This window comes from Tympanuchus pallidicinctus, unplaced genomic scaffold (assembly GCF_026119805.1).
Source record: "Tympanuchus pallidicinctus isolate F22 unplaced genomic scaffold, pur_lepc_1.0 scaffold14, whole genome shotgun sequence".
Classification (NCBI taxonomy): Eukaryota; Metazoa; Chordata; class Aves; order Galliformes; family Phasianidae; genus Tympanuchus; species Tympanuchus pallidicinctus.
The window spans coordinates 12,048,584-12,066,605 of record NW_026294659.1 but is presented as its reverse complement, the minus strand read 5'-3'; the positions used below and the strand labels follow the sequence as shown (position 1 = coordinate 12,066,605).

The 18,022-nt window shown below is 44.6% G+C and overlaps 1 protein-coding gene across 4 annotated transcripts in view; it reads right to left on the bottom strand.

Moving 5' to 3' along the window:
* CBS (cystathionine beta-synthase) overlaps positions 1-9,857 on the bottom strand; it is a 56,137-nt gene extending 46,280 nt beyond the window's left edge. Inside the window, exons 1-5 of one of the 4 annotated variants that reach the window (XM_052674242.1) lie at positions 9,736-9,856; positions 3,972-4,100; positions 3,174-3,385; positions 2,497-2,603; positions 1,775-1,909 (exon numbers count right to left, since the gene is read on the bottom strand). In XM_052674242.1, the coding sequence (XP_052530202.1) occupies positions 1,775-1,909; positions 2,497-2,603; positions 3,174-3,385; positions 3,972-4,013 (496 nt within the window). In that variant the 5' untranslated portion in view covers positions 4,014-4,100; positions 9,736-9,856. Of the gene's footprint in view, positions 1-1,774; positions 1,910-2,496; positions 2,604-3,173; positions 3,386-3,971; positions 4,101-9,735 lie in introns of all 4 variants that reach the window. The other 3 variants (XM_052674238.1, XM_052674240.1, XM_052674239.1) reach the window with 3 other exon arrangements.
* Between the last annotated feature and the right edge of the window lie 8,165 nt (positions 9,858-18,022).

The window sequence follows — 18,022 nt, the reverse complement described above, 5'->3', positions numbered from 1 at the left end:
GCTGTGTGGCACCTCCCCTGCTGTTTTGGTTACCAGGCACAGTATCAACATATGCCCATTACATACTCTACAGAGTCCAAAGCTGCCTCTGTTTCTGCTTGGTTCGAGATTGCATAGGGGTGAAAAATCCATATTAAAAAAAATCTCAGGTAATTCAAATACCTTTAAATTCTCCTTAATTTTTAAAAGGAGGTGGAAACAAATCCTCTTCCAGTGCATTTTAGATAAATACAGGTACTAGAACTAAGTAAAGCAAGACAGCACTGAACCTAATAGTGCCAAAGCTTGAAGACAAACCATGCAGCATCCTTCCCTACAGTCTATGATGAAGAAAGCATTCTAAGACCTAAACTAGTACTTTGCACTTTCTGGTACTGACCTGGAAGTCCATCAAACATCAAAATAAAGCTCTTGCTGAAGAAAAAGCAAGATGCAGTGGAGAAAGATATCTGACATATTAGACACTCAAAACAGTGGTTTGAGGCCAGGGTAATTTCCTCACTTCATTCTCCTCCCTGGCCTTTGCTTTTCAGTGCATCAAGACAGCTTTTGAAGTAATTGCCTTGTATCTCCCTTGCATCTGCTTTCTTTTTACTTCTCAGGATCCACACAAATGAGACTACTTATCAGGTGCAACACTGAAGTAAGATGTCATAGTATGACCTTATACTGGAAGAACACAGTATATGACAGCAAGTATATCAGACAGCAAGTATGGACTCATTCCTAAGGGCTTCAGTTGTACTGTAGCCCTACAGAGCACTTGCTGAGCAACTGGCAACAGATACGACTTTCCAGTTTTTTGTAGAATGTATTCATACGTTTTCATGCACCAGCTCAGTCATCTCAGTGACTCCATTAACAAGGACTGGAAGAAAATAACAGAAGAAAAGTCTGTCTGACCTAGCTAACTTGTGTGTATCAGCAAGAAGTAGTGAAGCGCAGAAAAGAGCTTAAAAGCGCAGAAAAAAAGCTTAAAGACATCCAGTGACACCTGTCCAGAGTATATATCAGGTAGGGGAGCAGTTTGTAGCACATCTCACAGACTCCCTTGGAGGACACTGTGTTTATAACTCACTAGCTCAGGGCAGAGCATTCCTACATTTACTCTCCATCAGGAGAACAGCTTGACAAAGGAACAGCAGGTTTGATGCAGCAGCCCACTGAACTCCAGCCTACTCAGGTCATCAGATGCTCTTTCCTAGCCCCTGACTGGTGGGACTTCTCCTTCCACCAGCCCTCCAAGGAGATGCTGGTCCAAAGGAAACCTGTTGAACATCTAGGAGCGCAAGGGCTGTGTCAACAAACAGAGCAGTAGGGATGCCGCTTGTCTCCCAGCTCAACTGCACCACTAAGGGAAAGGCCAATTCTCAGGCCAGGCCAACCTCATCTAACAGACTGCATGGCCAAGGACTATGTGACTTTCCAAACAGAAGATCAGACCAGTCTTTTGGGGCTTGATTTCCAACAGTTTCAATTGAACTCCAGAAAAGAACTTAGAGACCCTAGTGAATCTGGCCTAACACTTTTCTTTAAAAATAAAAAAATAAAATAAAGCTAAGAGCCCCTGCAAACATAGACTTCCTTGCTGGCTGTTCTGGTCAGCATAGCACACTGCAGAATTGTTGGGGTTTTTTTTGGTTTTTATTTTGTTTGTTTTACGTAAAAACTCCTCTGCAAAGGCAGCCTCCATCTCTGGTCTCAGGTCTGCCTTCTCCAGGAAAGCCACAAAAACATCTTCCCCGCTCTTTGCTAGGACCTCTACATCCCCTACCTGTGTTTCCAGAGGTTGGCTCTATGATCGTGTCCCCAGGCTTCAAAATCCCAGCTCTCTCAGCATCCTCTACCATCCTCAGGCTGATGCGGTCTTTCACACTGCCCCCAGCATTGAAGTACTCGCATTTTGCCACTGGAAACAAAGAAACCAAGCAGTGTTCTTAAACAGCACCCTGCTGCTGACCCTAACACATCTGCAAGCCTAACTGTTAACGTATCTGGCACAGTTCACCACTCCATATACAGAAGCAGAGATGGGGATTCCCTTCACATGAAGAGTTCTACTCTATTCACATCACCAGTGTGTTCTGGCTTGAGATACCTCCAGTTTAAATAAATATTTCAAGAGGCACTTTCAATCCTTTTATCATTTTCTTTGATCTTTAGTGACAGCTTGCAGATCCTGCATTTTGTGCACTAGTGAGAACTACAGGTATTAGAAACAGTTAAAAGCTTCATACAACACATACAAATCATTCTCAACCAAAGCAGAAAAATTGCAGGGAGAATCCTTGTAATAAAATGCAAAATGGATGGCATTTTAGATTATCAAAACTTAAAAACCTGAAAATCTGCCGAATTAAAGGAATTTTAAGTCAGTTTTCTAAATAGTCCCTGCATTCCTCTTATGTCTGAGTTACACAACACTACAAAGCAGAACTGCCTGTGTTTCCATAACAGTGTTTCTCATTACTTTCTCCAGTCTGCAGTCGTACTCACAGAGTTCACACTTCAGCCCAAAGTGCTTCCCAATCTTGTTGATCCGCACCAACGGTGTGTTGCCAACTTTATTCAAGATGTTGGGCAGAATGTTTGGAGGGTCTGGCCTGGCACACAGACACAAAGTCAGAAAGCAGTTCACAGAGTAGCAATACAAAGTGTTTCCGATGTTTCACTACACCCAGCTTTCTCCCTTTTCTAGCAGACTTGAACATTCTCTTAAACCAAAGTAACTATTAGATATCAATTTGTAAGACATGTGCCCAATCCAGAACTCTCGGATTAATCATACATCAAGCCAAGTACTGAAGCAAGAACTATGTGCTCTGAACTTCTTCCTGGCACAAGTAGTGCAGCACTGCTCACAGTCAGCTGTTTTACAAGCAATTACAGAGCAATTGTACATCGTCAGAAAACTGCTTGCCAGGTTACTTCATGTAATCTAATTCCAGTGCATGCAGTTTCAGATCACACAACTTCCTTGGTGCAAGGCCCCTTGCATGCTTAATCTGCATTCTCAGTTTTGTTTATGCATTGAACTTAAGAAGCACCAGCATATATCTACATGCAGCAGCATCAGTTTAAACCAGTCACCTTTTGTTAAACTCATATAGCACTGTGGTGACCAGGATAAGTCTTGTGTTGAAAACTAGCAACCAAAGAAAAGTAACACTTACAGAGACATATGACGATGGGGGGAAGCAGAGATGGGTTTCCCAAGCTTCCACGTGCATTTGCTGGGTGTATCAGGACGGATCCACTTCCTTTCCTTATCGTTAGTCTTACAGTCCTCATTGTCTGTCCCACCAGGAAGGAAGTATTTGCCAGAAGCATAAGGGCACGAGTTTGTATCTGGCTTGGCCTGGGAAGGAAGGGAACGCATTTCATCCTTCAAGAGCAAAGGATTAGAGTCTTCTGTGATTCATTTGTTGTGATGTAATGAGGCTAGAGTATCTCTTAAGACTATCAAACTTGCTCAAGTTCTGCAGCACAGGCAACCCCTCATTCATGTTATTGCCCTGCAACTGCCAACCTCAACGATAGCTAAAAGTTGTGTTACTCATAGGGAGTCCTTATTCTTGGTTCTGCCTCTTTATCAACTGATCTTTCTTCTCCAGTGCTTCAGCATGCAGTTTTTCTGAGGGCAGCCTACCCCAACAGAAATTACCATTGTGCTGATTTTCAAGAGAGCAGCGTGATCTTGTGGGAGACACATTTCCTATACAAAAAGCTAGCCCCCAGAGAGAAACAGTGGAAGACTACTCCATGGCTAATCGGAAAGCGGTGCCAAAAGACTCCACAGCTACTTGTGATCTACACAACTCTTGCACAAAGGCCACTGGTTTCAATAGCATCTGCCTCAAAAGAATTCCAAACCCCCAAAAACTACAAATCCCTCCGAAAGCAGACAGAGCTTCCCTAAATTCTGGTGAGAAAGATAGGCAAATAGTCACCCCCCAAAGACCAAAGTGTACCTTAGATACTGGAGCAGGCTTCTCTGATATCAGCTTCTCCATTTTCTTAAGCAAAGACACAGTGGACTTTCTTTGGGAGAAAGAGTACAGTGGGTCACGTGACTGGAATCTTCTTCAAAGCTGCGGATCCTGCAAATAAAGAAACAAACAAAACACTATCAGGAAATGGTCTCTTATTAGGAAAACGATACTCGCCCCCCTTTTATGGTGGTAGGAGGAGAAAGCTGCCAAACAGAGTGAAGCTGAATTGTATAGGCAGGATAAAGAGAGCCATGCAGCAGAAGTATTGAGCAAAAGCAACTGAGGGCCATCTGACCCTGTTCTTCCTGTATTACCTCTTCCACCCTCTGCCCTGCCCTCACAGCCCACCTTCATGAAAGCAGCAGAAAAAAATCACTCTTAGTGATTGCATTTCTATAAGCTTAGCAGTCAGAAAATACTTCTGTCCACAGGATATATTCTTGCAGAGACATCAGGGGTGAAAGGGCTGTACAGGACAGACACCAAAAGATCCTGTATACAATTTAGAAAAAGGCTCCAAACAGGAACACACATAGATTTCTCTCCACCCTTGAGAAGGAGACCAAACTCATAAGTTCCTCTTACCACCAAACTAATGTTGAACATGCAAATGCAGGGATATAGCACACAAACACTTCAACCATGAGGCAGCTCAGTAAACAGTTGGGTGATTGAGAAACTTGTGAATAACTAGGGAAAGCAATCAATTCATTTCTCCTACCCCAGCCAGCTTACTATCATTGAAGGTAAAAGTGTGGCTCAAGTATTACAAAATGTGGTTTTTATTCATCACTTTTTTGCAGCAGGATTCATGGCTCTTTATGTTACTGAACTGTGCCAGACCTGGAAAGGTTCTTATCCCCACTCTTCTGCCAAATGCTTGCAAAAGAGGCATAGCTTAGACAGGCAGTGTTGATGGTCTGCTGGCAGACTGGAAAACATCTAATCACAGGATCAGTGAACTTTAGCATCTGATCCTGCAAGTTAACACGCACCACTAACCACTACTGCTTTATACATACCTATTCCTTTCTCACATGCTGGTTTGAAGAAAATGCTCATGGCATTTAAACAGCCTCCCTTTATGAAAGAAGTCTCTGGAAGTGCAAGCTTTCAAGACAAAGGCTTGACATAATTCAACATCTGGATATAAGAACTTCCATGCTACTCTGTTTTATTTGGGTTAATATATGCTCAAGTTCCAAAACAGGCTGCAGCCACTATTAGACTACAAATGAGGACTAGATTGCGAGACACCAGTCCAAAAGAGCTCATATACCATAAACATGCATAATTTAACACTATCAGTCTTTGTTACTAGAGGTGTTTATTTCTAGCTCCACAGCAAGCCTCAGTTCTATTTCTAGGAGATGCCTGGCTCACAGTTCAGAACAGCACTTTTTTTTTTTTTCTTGTAAAGCAGTAGTGTCACAATCTCCCCAAGCCACATATATGAGCTCAAGATAGTGGATACAACACTGGGCATAGATGCTGGCAATCGTTACAAAGCCCATCTAATAAAGATACCTTGCTGTGAAAGGATCACACCTCTTCAACACATGGGAAGGTAGCAGCAACAGCTTATAGAGAGGAAGCAGATTTTGTTCTTCCCTGTTAATTGCAGGGGAGTTGGATTAGATGAACTTTAAAGGCCCCTTCCAACTCAAATGATTTTATGCTCTCATAAAACAGAGGAGTGGAAAAAAAAAATAAATCAGACTTCAAGTCACCACACCTTGGTGTCTCGCAATATGGCCCAAAAATTTTGGAGAAAGGGAGAGAAATCTGTGGCAGTACAAATTTCAAAGATCTGTAGGAGTAAGTACTTGTTCTTTGCACTGTCTGCACGAAAGAAGTGAATATGGCTGTTTTCAAAAGCTGCCTTTTGAAGGAGACCCTCTAAACTGGGGACATTGTATTTCCTCTATTATGAGGGAAAAAAAAGTTACAAGTCCATAAAAAATCCACTACTGGAAATACCCATTACCTCTTGACATAGAAATAGCAGGCATAGAGGAAAAGCTGTATTTACTGCCTTCAACTAAGATGGGAGATTCTCTCATGCGTTTAGAGGAAGAGAAATACTTTGATGCTTCAAAGCTTGGTCATGGGGCTAGAACTTTCAACAAAAATGTGGCCAAAGAGGAAAAAAACCTAACCATAAACCTAACCAACAAAACCCTTGTCATCAGATACCAATCTTAAGCAATACCATCCACCAGAATCAACACAGGCCCCTATTCAACAATTCCTTTCAAAGTGCTTTACTAAGCATGATTTTAAACAACCTCACACTCATCCAATTCAAACTCCATAGGTATGCGCATATACATTTATAAAGTCAAATTCTAATCATGGTAGTAGAGAATCAGTCACAGCTACGGTCAGTCTAATGTCACAGATGCTGAAGAAGGACAACATCCCATTACAAACTTAGGAATTCAAAAGTGAATTCTTACCACAGTGCTCAGTGAAGTCTTACAAGCAGCAGCAATGGCTTTTTGCTCTTCATACAGGAGAAGACAAGAGTCCAGTGGCTGACTCTGATCTGAACCAAGATCTCTCTCATCTCTCCAAGCTCCTTCAATCCCACCAATGAGCTTCCTTAGACACCACCCCAAACATCCTTCTGGCACTTGCAGCCCAATCTAAGGCAACTCTAGCAAAACATGGGGCAGATGGACCACAACCAGATTCACCCAAAGACCCATAAACAAGAGCATAGGACGCTCATAAACCTTTCTGGTGGGGACGTCTTTGGGGGACAAAGAAAAAGGGCTGAGCAAAAATTATCAAAACAAAAGACAGCAACTTCTTTGCTATCCTGATCCCCTTCTCAGACTGTCTTCTGGACACACAGACAGGGGAGAACAGTGAATGAACATTGCTTGGTGGGCTGCAGGAAGGGCTGCCCATCTTCAGGAGGGAACTTCTGCTATCTTGAACTGAGGTTTGCCATAAAAGTAAACACTCCCAGAAATAGCTGGCAGTGTGGGCAGAACCCAGGTAGAAAAGCCTGACTAACTTCTGCCCTTATATCTACAGAGCACGCAAGGAAGAAAAATTAGAAAGCCAAATTACAGTCACTTAAGCTTAAAGCATGGAGTGGACTGGAGCACAGACAGATGTAATAGATCCAGAAAGCCTCACAGACAAGGCCACACCTCAGCATCAACCTGCACAGGGAATCCAAGATCTGAAGTACTCCTCAATTCGTACACGAGGAAATTACAAGGAATAGCACTGAAGGCCAGTGGACGAAATTAATCCCTGAACAACCTGGGTTGAACTCACTCCACAGATGTTAGGAGCTACGGTTTCTGAGGCTGTTTACAGTATACCATGTCAGCACTAATACAGACATGTACAGAGTATCATATGTGCGAGAACCTAATTAACTTCAGTCGTGTCTGAAGCCAAAATTAAGCTGTCTAAAGGCAGGTGTACAAGATGGATCAGAGGGAGATGCCCTAAGGGCTGACTGCTCAACCAAAGAAGAGATACAGGATTCCACCACGCTGTAGCATGAGAATGGGAAACTTAGATGCTAAGCAGGTATACGAATGAGTAAACCACCTAAAACCAGTTGTTCTGCTTGCTCTGTGGTACCACAGGGCCTTAGAGAGCTGGAGGATCTCTAAAGGCTACCAGAAGTAGCAGTACATACACAACCTTTGGAAGCTGCCTTACCACAGCTATACTTTGGTAAGGCAGTGGCACAGGCTGCCCAGGGAGGTGTTCAAGGACGTGGCACTGAGGGATGTAGTTAGTGGATGTGGCGGGGATGAGTTGGTGGTTGTACTAGGTGATCTTAGTGGTCTTCCCAACCTTAACAATTCTGTGATTCAGGAGACTACCAGACAGCTGAGTTCTTCTTATGGCACTTTGCTACTTGTTCAGTAGCAGCCAGCCATCTCTCCTGTGCCTGGAGTTGTTAAGGGACTTGGAATAACTGGATATGAACGAAAGCTACCATGTGGAAGAGACGCTGCAAGAATCAGAAGCCTCATCTCTGTACATCCCCTCAGTGAGGACTCTTCTTTTCATGGTTGGACTGGCATATTCAACCTACTGATAGGAAAGCTGTGGTCCTTCCATGCCCCTGCCTCTCTAGGATATCAGAACTTCAACAGCAAAGCAACTCCCATCACTCTGGCAACTATCATGCATAAGATCAGCTAGTGAAAACATGAAGCGTTCAGCCTTCCTTCTCCACACAGAGGAACACTGTGTGCAGCCCTGAAGAGGTGTGCCTCTACTTCCTGAGTTCACTCCAACCTGCCTGGATTCACACCGTAAGACATGAATCTTCATTTAAAAGACCTGAGGAGCAAAACAGCACTAGAGAAAAGGCTGAACAATGTCTCATCTGGATTTTTACCTGCTATAGCCACAAGTTTTAGCATTACTTCCCATCTCTTGTTCCCTCAGCCCAGAGCACACAGCCCACACCCAGCCTGAGGGGACACAGCTTGTCCCTGTGGGGCTCACCCGTGGCAATGCCCAGAAGCCACTCACACTCGGTACGTCAATAGGGCCTTTGGCAGGCACGGTGCTCCCTCAGTCACAGAACCATAGGGAAGGGACCTCTGGAGATCATCTGGTCCAAACCCCTGCTAAAGCAGGTTCTCTACAGTAGATTACGCAGGAAAGCATCCAGGTTGGTTTTGAATACCTCCAGAAAAGGAGACTTCATGACCTCTCAAGGTGGGCAGCAGGCAGCTGCCAACAACTATGGCTGGCCCAGGCCCTCCCTGCAGCCAGCTGCCAGCAGATTAATCATGTACCTGAGTTGGCAGGCCTGCAGCAGGGCCTCAGCGACTTTGCTACCACTACAGTTTTTCGGACTGCTCTGGCTTGTGGAAAGCAGGTTTGACTGAGCTCAGAGGATGCCATGGGGTACCAAAAAGTTGCCAAAAAGGAGGGCATGCCGAAATGCTAGGCCTCACCTAGCATCTCTGCCTTTCTCTGTTAGCAGCCATCTCGCTGCAGATTTACCCCAGCCACAAAACAGCATGCTCTGGGGTCTCACGGGAGGCCCTTCCTCCTCTCGCCCAGGTTTGCTCATCTCCACAGCCGAGGCGTTCCCTCCTCTGATCGGAAGAAGTTTATTGGAAGGCAGGGCTTGTATCTGGACTCAGCAAACAGCCTTGTTTAAAAAGTAAATACGTACATGCCGAGCTGCTCAGCCGGAACAGGGCCAGCGTGCTTCCAAACTTCCATGGTCAAAGGCTTTGGGGTGAGGAAGGTGAACGAGAAAGCAGCCACCCGAGGACAGGCAAGGGTCACCAACCTGCCAAGCAGCACGGGCTCAGCCATACCACTATTGGTATAATTAACGTTGCTGTGAGCATTAGATCTTGCCCAGCATGGGAGTGGGAACGCACGAAATAAGAGGCAACAAAACGAGCTTTTCAGCCTGGCTCACCCCAACAGAGCACCGACCCGTAAGAGACCCCGACGGTAGCAGGGAGAAGCCCTGGTGCGAGAGCAAGGAGCAGCATGCTATACTGGGAGCCATCCTGAGAGCAGCCTTCCTCCTCCCCCGCCCCGAGCCCAGGCTGCCGAGAGCATCCCCCGTCCTCCGCCTCCCCCGACCTCCCGCCAGCCCATCCATTCCGATTAATAACCGAACAAAAAGCCCACCCACGCTCCCTGCCTCCCTCCACCCACGCGGGCCCTCCAGGGGCTGATGCAACGGCGGGCGCCGACCCCTCCCCCCCCCCGAGAGCCGCCACCTCACCGGCGGGGCGGGCGTTCCGACGACGCCGCTGCAGGCGAGGAGCGTAGCCCCGTCCACCGCGTTAAGAAGAGCCCGGCGCGTCTCGGCTCCACCCCTCCTCTTAGCACCGCCCCCTCGATTGGGGAGGAGGCGGCGAGGAGCTCGGCGATTGGTCGGCACGGGGGCGTCGGCGAGATGGTGGCAGCCAATCGTAAGATGGCGCGGGGTGCGGAGCGGAGGAGGAAAATGTCCGCCCCCCGCGGCGCGTGGGGATGGATGGCGCTGCGCCGCTCCCCGCCGTGGGGGGGGGGGGGGGGGAAAGGTATAGAGGGAGGAGGGGAGAAAGCTGTGGTGGGGCACGGGGGTTGTGGGGCTCTTGATGTAAATCGATGGGATCACGCTTGTCCGCTATGGGGTGCCCCAGCTCATGCAGAACCAAATGTAAGAGATACCAATAGTGCTGCAGAGAGCCCAACAGTAGGGCCTGCTGCGTCTGTGGAGAACGCACGTTAGAAAGGCAATTTGAGGTAGTTTTGAACGTGGCTCACCCTTCAGTGTTCACATGTTTTAGGTAATGGAAGGAGTGGGGACAGCATTATACGCCTCTGTCTGTATACACAGCTATTCCACAGATAGCCATATAACATCATAATTGCATGCTGTATAAAAATAAGGAATAAGGAGCAGGGTGGTAAAAGTGGCAGAAGGGAGTTGATGACTGGATGTGGCCAGTCTGAGGCTGAACATCAGGTCCTGGGGGCACAGAGCAGGCTCTCGAGGAAGGAAATGAATATAAAATGTGGGCTGAGATCTTTGAAACATAAACAAGAGCAAAGCCGGAAAGCTACTGTACAACTAAGAATGTGCTGCCCAGAGAAACTGTGGTGCCCCATCCCTGGATGCTCTCAAGGCCAGGTTGGATGAGGCCCTGGGCAGCCTGAGCTGGTGGGGGGCAGCCCTGTCCACAGCAGGGGTTGGAACTACATTATATTTAAGATCATTTCCAACCAAAGCCATTCCATGATCCAATGAACAAACAAGGGAAGTGGCAGGTATTTTATATCAGCCTTCAATAAACAGCAAAACTAAGGCAGCTGTTCCCTTGTATATGCTGAAAATCCACACTCGGGTTGCAAGAAAAATCCATGCTTTAGAAAAAAATGTTTCTTTTTCCCTGTCTCTTAGTGGACCAAAATAGATGCAAACCTACTTTTAATTCTACATTATTCTCATTTTCCTAACAAATTGCTAGAAAATACAGCTGTTACTTATTTTAAATCACAGCTTGCCTAACTAGTTATGTCAGAAATATGCATGGTTTGCACAGGTAACCATTGGCACCACTGGAAGAGCTTGTGGAAACAGACCCTGGCTTACTTTTGGTACTGTTGGATTACAGAATGGCACAGCTGAGCAAAGCACAGCAAAACAAGAATCCATGAATATTTGTGCCTGGAACACTGTCATAACTTCAAAAAAACTCGTGCAAATGTTTGAAAACTGACAGCATATCTACAGAGCCCAAGGAGGGGGGTGGTTAAACCAGACCTTTTTATCTTTGATGCTTTTCAGACTGAGGGAAGAGGCACAGAGGCTGTTCTGCTTCAGAAGCGCCAACCTTGCAGCAGCCACTGCAAACTCAGGCAGATGGATGCTGAGATATGAAGCTGGCGGCACAGATGGACTTGATTCATCTTTCAAACTGTGAAACAGACACCTCAAAGGCAACTTGTAAGACCAAGTGACAACACTAGGTGTGCTGGAAACTATCTGAACATAATGTGCCAGGCTAATTAGAGGTATTTGTAATTGCGTCACAGTTCTGCGCTCAGCATTTCATCTCTCAGGTAAACTGTATACACTTACAAGGAGTGAGAGTTTTGTGTTTAAAAAAAAAACAATTTTTAGCTTATCTGTAGTGACACAGACACACTCTCCCATTGACATTAGTAGCAATAGTCATGGTGACAGGAAATGAGTATACAAAGTTTTTTGTGACTGCGCCCTAATTAGACCACCATAACTGAGCCCAATCCGTGGGACACTTAGATTAATCCTTAACCTGGCCTTGTAAGTAACTTCTATAAATCAGCAATTCACTGCCAGTGCCATGGAGCACGTAAGCCATTTCCTGAGATTGAGGAACATCTGCCATTACTTCACATTACTTTTCTCCTAAGGAACAAGAGGAATTGCAGGAAGGGCTAGTGTACAACCAGAGTTATGGCTTGATCTTTATGACAGGTATTTCTATGTTAATATAGAAATAAACATCTTGTTTAGGAATGGCAAGCAAAAATTACTGTTTCTTGTGTCAGAGATTCACCAAAGACTGAAAGGTAAAGGAGAGACCCCTTGAACATCTGCAGTCAGTGACCAAAGGGCAAATACTATTGTGTAGGAACTCAGAACATCAGGTACAGGAAGTTTTTTGTGAGAGCCAGTGAAGTCATCCAAAGAACTAATGGTGCATTGGTGGTACCCAGAGCCTGTTTGGGAAGGGAGAGCTCATGGCTATCGCAGAAACTATGAAAACATGAAGAGCTATTACACGAAGGGAGGTAAAAACAGCCCAAGAGGAGCCATAGCAGATTTTATTTTAACCAAGTGGGAGAGGCTGCAAACAATTTCGAGGACAGAATCATAGTTTGAAATGATCTTTAACAGCTGGAGAAATGAGATGGCAGGGTAGGATAAGGCTAGTAAGGACAAACGCAAATTTTTATGGCCAGGCAGGAGCAATGTGACCACTCGTGTAACACTCATGTAACCACTATCTGGACAGTAATTTTGTAAAACAGAATGCATGATTATAGTGCCACACAAGCTTGTTGCAAGTCAGCAATGCCTCACTGTTGTGAAAAAAACAAACATCATACAGGGTTACGCAAATAGGAATGTAGACTGTAGGAGACATGACACTCGGCACTGGTGCGCTTAGTTGAGGGACCATATCCAATCCGATGAGCTGCACTGCAAAAAAGGTATGGCCTTTTTTACGACCAAAAGAGGTATGGCCAACATAGAAACAAGGCATGCAGCAAGAACGTGTAGAGAGAAATGTGACCTGAGAGGAACACCAAAGAACAGAAAACAGAAGATGGGAAGAACTGGCTCAAATTAGCTACAGGGCAATAAGGAAAGGGGATATACAATTTTTCAAGTTCCTTCAGGAGGAAGTGGAGTAGGTCAAAGTTGCGACAATAAGGATTTAGGTTTAACACGAGGAGCACAGAATTGCTTTGGCTGGAAGGGGCCTGAAGTCCACCCTACTGCTCAAAGCAGTGTCAGCCCAGAGATCAGAATAGGTTGCTCAGGCTATGTACTGTTGTGTCTTGAAAGCCTCCAAGGACACAGCCTGTGCAGCCAGCCCAGTGTCTAACCGTTCTCATTGGGAAAATGTTGTCTCTGCCCTGAGTTAGAACTTCCCTTTTCACTTGACAACCTCAGTGAAGATCATGGCTTCTTTTCTTGCTGACCTCCCTGCAGGTATAGGAGGTGGCTGTTAGGTTCCCCTACAGTTGCTCCTTCCCTCGTCTGAGCCAGGCCCCAGCCACTCCTCACATGGCCATTGCTCCAGCCCCTGGCTATCTTGGACCTTCCCCAACCCAAACAACTCCAATTTATTGATAGCTTTTCCACACTGGAAGCCAAAACAGTAAGCAGTACCTAGATGCAGCCTAGCAAGTACCGAGGCAGAGGGGAACAGTCACTTCCCTCAGGCTGCTGACTGTCTCAGTCGCACTATTCAGGATGCAGGTTGGTCCTCACTGCTGCCAGGACAAGTTGTGGCCTCCTGCCCTGTTTGCTGCCCACTGCACCCCCAGGGACCTTTCACACAGGGCTGCTCCCCAGCCAGGTTGTCCCCAGCCTGACAGGGGCTTGCTTCATTCCAGGGGCAGGACTTGTCATAAGCTCGTGTTCAAATTTCATGACGTTTCTGCTGGCCCATTCCTCAAGCCCATCCAGGTGCCTACAGAGGGCTGCTTTGCACTCTACTTGTCAAGAGTGCAACCCTAATTTGGTGTCACTCACAAGCCTGGTGAGGATAATACTCATTTTCTCCTTAAAGTCACTGATAAGCAAATTGGTTCAACAGGACAGTTGCTAGGACTGACAGACCTCTGTGGTACTACACTTGTAATTAGCCTCCATGTAGGGAATAATCCATTATTAACTGCCCTCTATCCCAATGACCCAGCCAGTTCTTTGGTGAGTTGCCCATTCAAACTGTGAGAACACAGTTTGGATGGAGTGAGAGGCTGTCTGAAACCCTGCTTAAGTCATCTACAGTCCCACAGGAAGGATATCATCCATTAGTCTGCCTTCATCTACAACTCTATTCCTCTGCTGAAGATGGTCTTTCTGAACAGAGTTAAAGTGCTACCGTGTGTGTTTGAGACTCATATAGCTGGCTAAAGACCAAAGGCTTCCTTCCTCGGAGGCTAAGCAAAGAAGGGCAATTAAACATCTCTGTTGTGGTCAACACGGTCATGTGAAAGAGTCAAAAACCATGAGTCAAAGCCCTCCAGAATGAAAAAACTGGTCCGGACCTTCATGAAGCTATTTCTCGGTCAGATTTTGGCCTTAGGCTTTGGAATTTCCCTTGCCCCATCCCTAGCCCAGCAACACAACAACTTTAAAGCCAGTAGGGCAGTCTACTCAGTTTACTCTTACTCTTTGTCCAGAAATCACTTTTTCACATACTGCCTCAATGTTCTTTTATCAAGCCTTTCTCTTGCAGCTGTTGGACTTTTTTTTTTTCTCCACCAGCGTAGGAGGAAGAAAGGACGAAGCCACTTTCACATTCACTAGCGAAAAAGGAGGAAAGGACAGTAACAAAAGACACAGGACTGTTCTGAGCTGTGCAGCCTCCTCAACTTTCTCTTAAACACAAATATTAGCTCTCAAGGGGAAATGAGATAGCAGGAAAAGGAGAGCAGGTGCTCCTTTGGCTCTTCAGGCTCAGAGTTGCTCCTCAGGCCTAGAAGGTTTGCTGCTACACCTGGCTGCAATGGAAGCAGCTTCGTCTTTTCTTTCTCCTATTTGGAATCCCAAGCAGCTCCAAGAAGCAAGTGAAAATGGGCTGGAAATACAGCCAAAATTCAGTTGCATAGGTGGCAATGCTTGAAATTGAGCCAGCTGCCAGCAAAAACACAGCAGGCCTAAACCTGGCAGACTGTAGAGCTTTCAGTGAAAAACAGAGGGGCAGGGAGACTGGCTCATCTGCTATGCAAAGCCTGTATCCACATTTTGTCTCATAGCCCAGTAAAAGCAGGGCAGGAACGTTTTAATTTATTTAATTCCTTCAGGCTTAACCAAAAGAGCAGCTTTGGAAATTGACAACTGAAGTCAGTGGCCTACAGTGCTATAGCACTGCTCAGGAGAACAGCACTCTGCACGCCTTCTTCAGAAACCAGTGAGTTTGTCTCAAAGGAATATGGATTGTAAGTTTTCTCCCTAGTGGGAACAATCATCAGAACTCTGAATATTTCTAAGATACTTCAATCAAAGGGAAAACTGTACTCACACAAACTGGGCCACAGCTCACCTGGGAAACTACTGCCCAAAGCCTCACTTGAATGCCACCATTTCATCAGAAGCTATCACAGTGCTGCTCTGCTGATGTAAGGATGCATGTAACTTGTACTTGCCTTTAGTCCTGCCAAAACTATCTAGTCAGAAAGCAGCCACCAAAACTCTAAGTATGAGAAAAGTACTGAACTAGCAACCATCAGAGGGCAATGAAGAACGTACAGAGCTGATAACCATCACCTTTCTCTCTCCTACTTCACATATGGAGAAATGAAGATGCTGGCTACCAGAGCTGGTCTGCTGGCAGATACGGTCTGGTAGCTCTCACTGTTCAAACTGTTTTCAAAAGTCAATTTACAGCTGAAACTTCAGAGCAATTGAACTGATGCCTTTTTGGCAGGAACTTTCATCTTTGCAAGATGGGACCTTCTAAAATAGCTCTGGTGCAGCTGCTGAAACTGTGTGCAGCTGTGGATAGCGTTGTCCTTTGCTATTCTTTCTTCTTGCTAAAGGTTAGCTTTATAGGAAATGAAGCATGACACTCAGCACTAGAAGATCAGATGTTTATGACTGATGAGCACACTGCTGAGGAGCATGGATCATTCACAGAGTCCAAGAGACATGCTCCATTTCCTATATACACATATTGAAAACTGCAAGAAGAACCAGGAGACATTTGTAAATATAATGCGGTAAATAAAATTGGCTAATTGGATAAGTTCAGAAATACTTGTGCATAGTTTTAGGATGCATCATGTATCTTTTCGATGCAAAGACAGGCTGATTTGTTCTATAGACATCTGGCAGCAATTCTGGTTTTTTAAAATGGAAATTCACACATTCCAGTATAAAGCTATGCTCAATAGTATATACCTCAGGCTCACCTTTGTAGTAAATGAGCACAGCTATATGTATTCTCTGCCAGGATAGTCTTACCTATTAGGTATTACTTCCTTACCAGCTGATGTGAGCACACACCAAGTCAGTATCATTTTTTTCAGCTCTGACACTTCCTCAAACAGGACTGATTTTCAGAACAGTCCTAAGTTAGTGCTTGGAGAACCCAGCGATTCATACTTTCCCTACCTGATACAAAAGCAGTTCACGTTCTGCTATGTTAAAGACAGCATACTTGGTACAAGCTGCAATTGTAAAAGTAAGACTGTGGGAATTAATGGTTGTGTCCATCGCCAAAGTTTTGCAGTACAATCCATGCAACACTGGGGGAAAAAAAAAATCACCTTCAAAAAATTGTCCCCCTTCTCAGTCACTCGTTTCCTCAACACTTTTTTTTTTTCCTGTCAAAATAAGCTTTCTTGTTCTCTATAGATTACCACAATAGAAAGTTACAGGACTACTTAACCAGAGCCCTTATCAGGTTAGGAAAATAAACAGCAACCAACCCACCAAGTTGCACTCTTTTGATAGTTCAACTTTATGAAGTAAATATCATTGTTTTGTTTGTTATGTATTTAAGGCATGCTCCACCAGCCCTAAAAACAAGTCAAAGGATTATTTGAAAGTGACCTGAGCCAAAAGCTGAGAATTTGAAATGCGTAGTCTATGTCCTCATCAATGATTTAAAGAGCAGCATCCCATTTAAAGGAAAGGGATAATTTTTGTCAGATTCTTATTAAAAAAAGGCTTTATTTTTGAACAAATTTTCTCCATTTGGTTTTACAGTCTCAACATACATCATATTCATGGACAAGCAGCATTTCCACAGAATAAGAGCCAAATACAAATAAGAGGAAGCCACTCGGGATTAACATTTTCAACCTAATTGACTCAGACTTCTGAAAATACTGTATGCTGTCACTTATTTGAGGTATAGGAATTCCTAAGATCAGACCCACTGTTAAGAGCCAACAACAATGTATCTGTGAAAAACAGGATCTATAGGGGGGGAGGGAAAAATTCAACTCTATACATATAAGAACAGAGTGGGCGAGTAGGATTCCCTACCTTTGCATTGGTAAATGAATCAGGTTTGGACTACCATGTTTATCTAAATTTGTGCAGTTTACATTTCAGATGGGATTAATTTTATTGGTAGCATACATCCTTAAGGGTGAACATCACTGATGCTGTATTATGAGCTTGGTTTACATGCTGAATGCCATCACCAGTAAAACTCGTTGCTTTCAGCGCCCTTTAAGACATCTTCCAGTAACAAGAGGAGGAGGAAAACTGTTTCCTATCTGTTCACACAGAAAAATGTACTTGCTGTTCAGCACTGCTTAGATAAACAGATGAAAGCCATTATAAAGACACATTTATACTAGTTTAAAATGAATTTGTTTATACAGCAAACTAGCTTGTGCCAATAACCCATGTGAAAAAAGATCTTAAGCATTTTAAGTAGTAACCACATTATACTGGATACCGTATTAAAAACTAGTGGCTATTCTCACCTTTTTGAGCTTGAGATTTAAATTAGTTCACTAATAATCCTAAATCTCATTCAGGAAATGGAACTGGATTAATGCCCTTTAGACCAGGACTAAGTTATCAATGTTAAATTCCTCATATCTAGCAGACATATCACAGGTTTCAGTTCAGCCATCTATTCTAGGCACCGATCAACTTCTTCCACCAAAAAAGAATTCATAGTTCATGTATTTGCAACAAAATATAAATAGTGAAGCTGTCTTCATGTAAAGATACCTTTCTTTTCAAAAGTTATGGCAGGAAAAAATTCCACAAACTGGTTGGTCAAACCACTCAGAAGAAATGTAATAAATTCAATTTAAGTTGGTACAAGAATGCCGTT